Source organism: Chaetura pelagica, unplaced genomic scaffold (assembly GCF_000747805.2).
Source record: "Chaetura pelagica isolate M959 unplaced genomic scaffold, ChaPel_1.0 scaffold829, whole genome shotgun sequence".
In the NCBI taxonomy this organism is placed as follows: domain Eukaryota; kingdom Metazoa; phylum Chordata; class Aves; order Apodiformes; family Apodidae; genus Chaetura; species Chaetura pelagica.
Window position 1 is genome coordinate 929953 of NW_009954535.1, and position 2120 is coordinate 932072.

Here is a 2120-nt window from a genome sequence, read left to right on the forward strand (position 1 = left end):
GGGCCCGCCCCGGTGCCGCGGAGCGGGGCCGGCAGCGGCCGCGTCGCATTCCAGGTCCCGACACCATTCCGAGTCATTCCGAGTTTTCTAGCCCGTGCCACAGTGCCTTGACCAGCACCACATGTACAAAGCAATAAAACGATGTTGTTGATCTGCAGTCGTGGGCCCACTTATTCGGTGAAGTGCAGCCCGGTGCTCTAGAGAGGCCAGACTCCGCCGTGTAGAGCCCTGGGAACTGGCACCTGCTGCAGGCACCCGGCTGAGGCCTGACGGAGGCTCTGTGTAGCTGGAAATGGTTCTGTTTAAGGTTGGAAGCCAGGATTTTTTGTTCGGAGCATGCTGATGCCTCCCCAGTGACTCCTGCTCTCTACACGTAGGGTAGTTGTGCTGCAGCATGTGGCAGCGCCCCTCACGCCTCCGTGGTGGAACCCCTGACCCTGTTCCTCTCCCCCTAATAAATGCAAAACGCTTGTTTGTGTAGAGCCCGCGGGTGTTGCTTCATTAGGACCCGGCCTGATGGAGCAGCAGCTGCTTCTGCCTGCCCAGCCCCCCGGGCCCGGGGTGGCTGTCAGTGCTTCTGGGACAGCTCAGCCAGCGGTGACAGTGTCGTTGTGCAGTGTTGTGTGGGAACATGTGGTGCAGGGAGCAGGGCCTGCCCCACAGCCCTGCTGCCTGCAGCACCTGCAGCCTGCTGTGTCTTGCAACCTGTATTTAACCCTATTTAAGGTAAATCCTGCTTTCAACTTGATTTCATCTAACAACGGATCCGGTATGTAACTGCTTCCCTGTGGACAATCACAGATCCTGCTTAGTGATACTGAAGAAAAAAAAAAAAAAAAGAAAAGGAAAGCAAGCCCTCCTCTCACCTGGAGTTGACTGTTATGCTGTTGCTGGTTTCTGATGGCTGGTGGCCCTGGCCTGGCCTGGCCGTGGCCCCTGTTGGGGTAAACAAAGGCAGTCTGGAATGGCTCTGCTGCTGCACACAGCTGCTGCAGGGAGGTGGCTTTTCTTCAGGTTTCTTAGCAGAAGAAGAACTTAAAATATTTTACATTAGAAGTAATAGAAAAATGTTTCTGTACAAATGAATCAAATGCCTGTTAGCTGTGAAGGAGCAGATCGTTTGTGTGAGTTGTCATATTCCATTGTAAGTCATGGGGACTGGCACCAACCAGCCTGGCCAGGGGTTGTGCCCAGGCCCCAGCTGTGCAGGGGACACTGCTCGTGGGCACTCGTGATTTGTACGTGGTGGTGGAGGGGGATGTCTGTACAACCTCTGGTTTTAAATAAAGTTCTTTTCAAATGTGACTTGTTGTCATTTTGGGTGCCTTGCTGGGTGTGGAAACTCTGAATGCAACAGAAAGCTTCTTGCCCCTTTGTCACAAGAACCCCCCCGAGTTGGGCTGTGGAGGGGGGGGGGTCTATGCTGTGCAGTGCCCCGACCCATGGGCTGGGGGGGTCTGGCAAAGGAGGGAGCCCGTGCTGCTCCCTGCCCCTCAACTGGCCCTGCAGGTGTTCAGGGGGTGGCTGCTCCCTGGGGATGCAGCCCAGTGCTGGGGGGCAAAGGGGGGATCTGACCCCTTCCTGCTCCCACAGGTTTGGCCCATGGTGCCACTGGAAAAGTGCTGTTGGATTGAAACCAAAGTGTTCAGCATTGAAAAGTGGTATGGGAGCAGTGATAGCCCAGAACAGGCAATCACAAAGGGGAGGGGAAGGATCCAGAGGTCCCAGCTGCTTCTGTGGTGAGCAGACAGACCACGAACGAGGGAGTTGTGCCTGTGAGGAGGGATTAAACACCCGGGAAATGCAGCTAGAGGAGGGACATGGCAAAGTGCTTTGGAGCTGCACTGTGATCCTCACCTGCTTTGTCAGTGCCAGCAGCCAAAGCCCCAAGGGTCTCTGCCTCCAGGTGCAGTCCCATGGTCCCAGGTGCACCTGCAGGAGAGATTCCTGAAGTGTGGAAGAAAGTAAACAACATGCCTGGCTTCACAAAGGGTGAGGAGGAGGATGTGGGGAACCATGGCCTGGTCCACACCACCTTGTCGCCCTGAGGTGATGCAGCAAAGCCTCCTGGAAACCACTGCCAGGGACACGGAGGACAAGGAGGTGATCAGGAGCAGTCA

The 2120-nt window shown here is 55.8% G+C and overlaps 1 protein-coding gene across 1 annotated transcript in view; it reads right to left on the minus strand.

Annotated features, from left to right (window-relative positions):
• EIF2A (eukaryotic translation initiation factor 2A, 65kDa) overlaps window positions 1-1918 on the minus strand; it is a 14186-nt gene extending 12268 nt beyond the window's left edge. The window contains exon 1 of the mRNA XM_010004745.1: window positions 1858-1918. Within this exon, the coding sequence (XP_010003047.1) occupies window positions 1858-1918 (61 nt within the window). The remainder of the gene's footprint in view (window positions 1-1857) is intronic.
• Window positions 1919-2120: the final 202 nt, after the last annotated feature.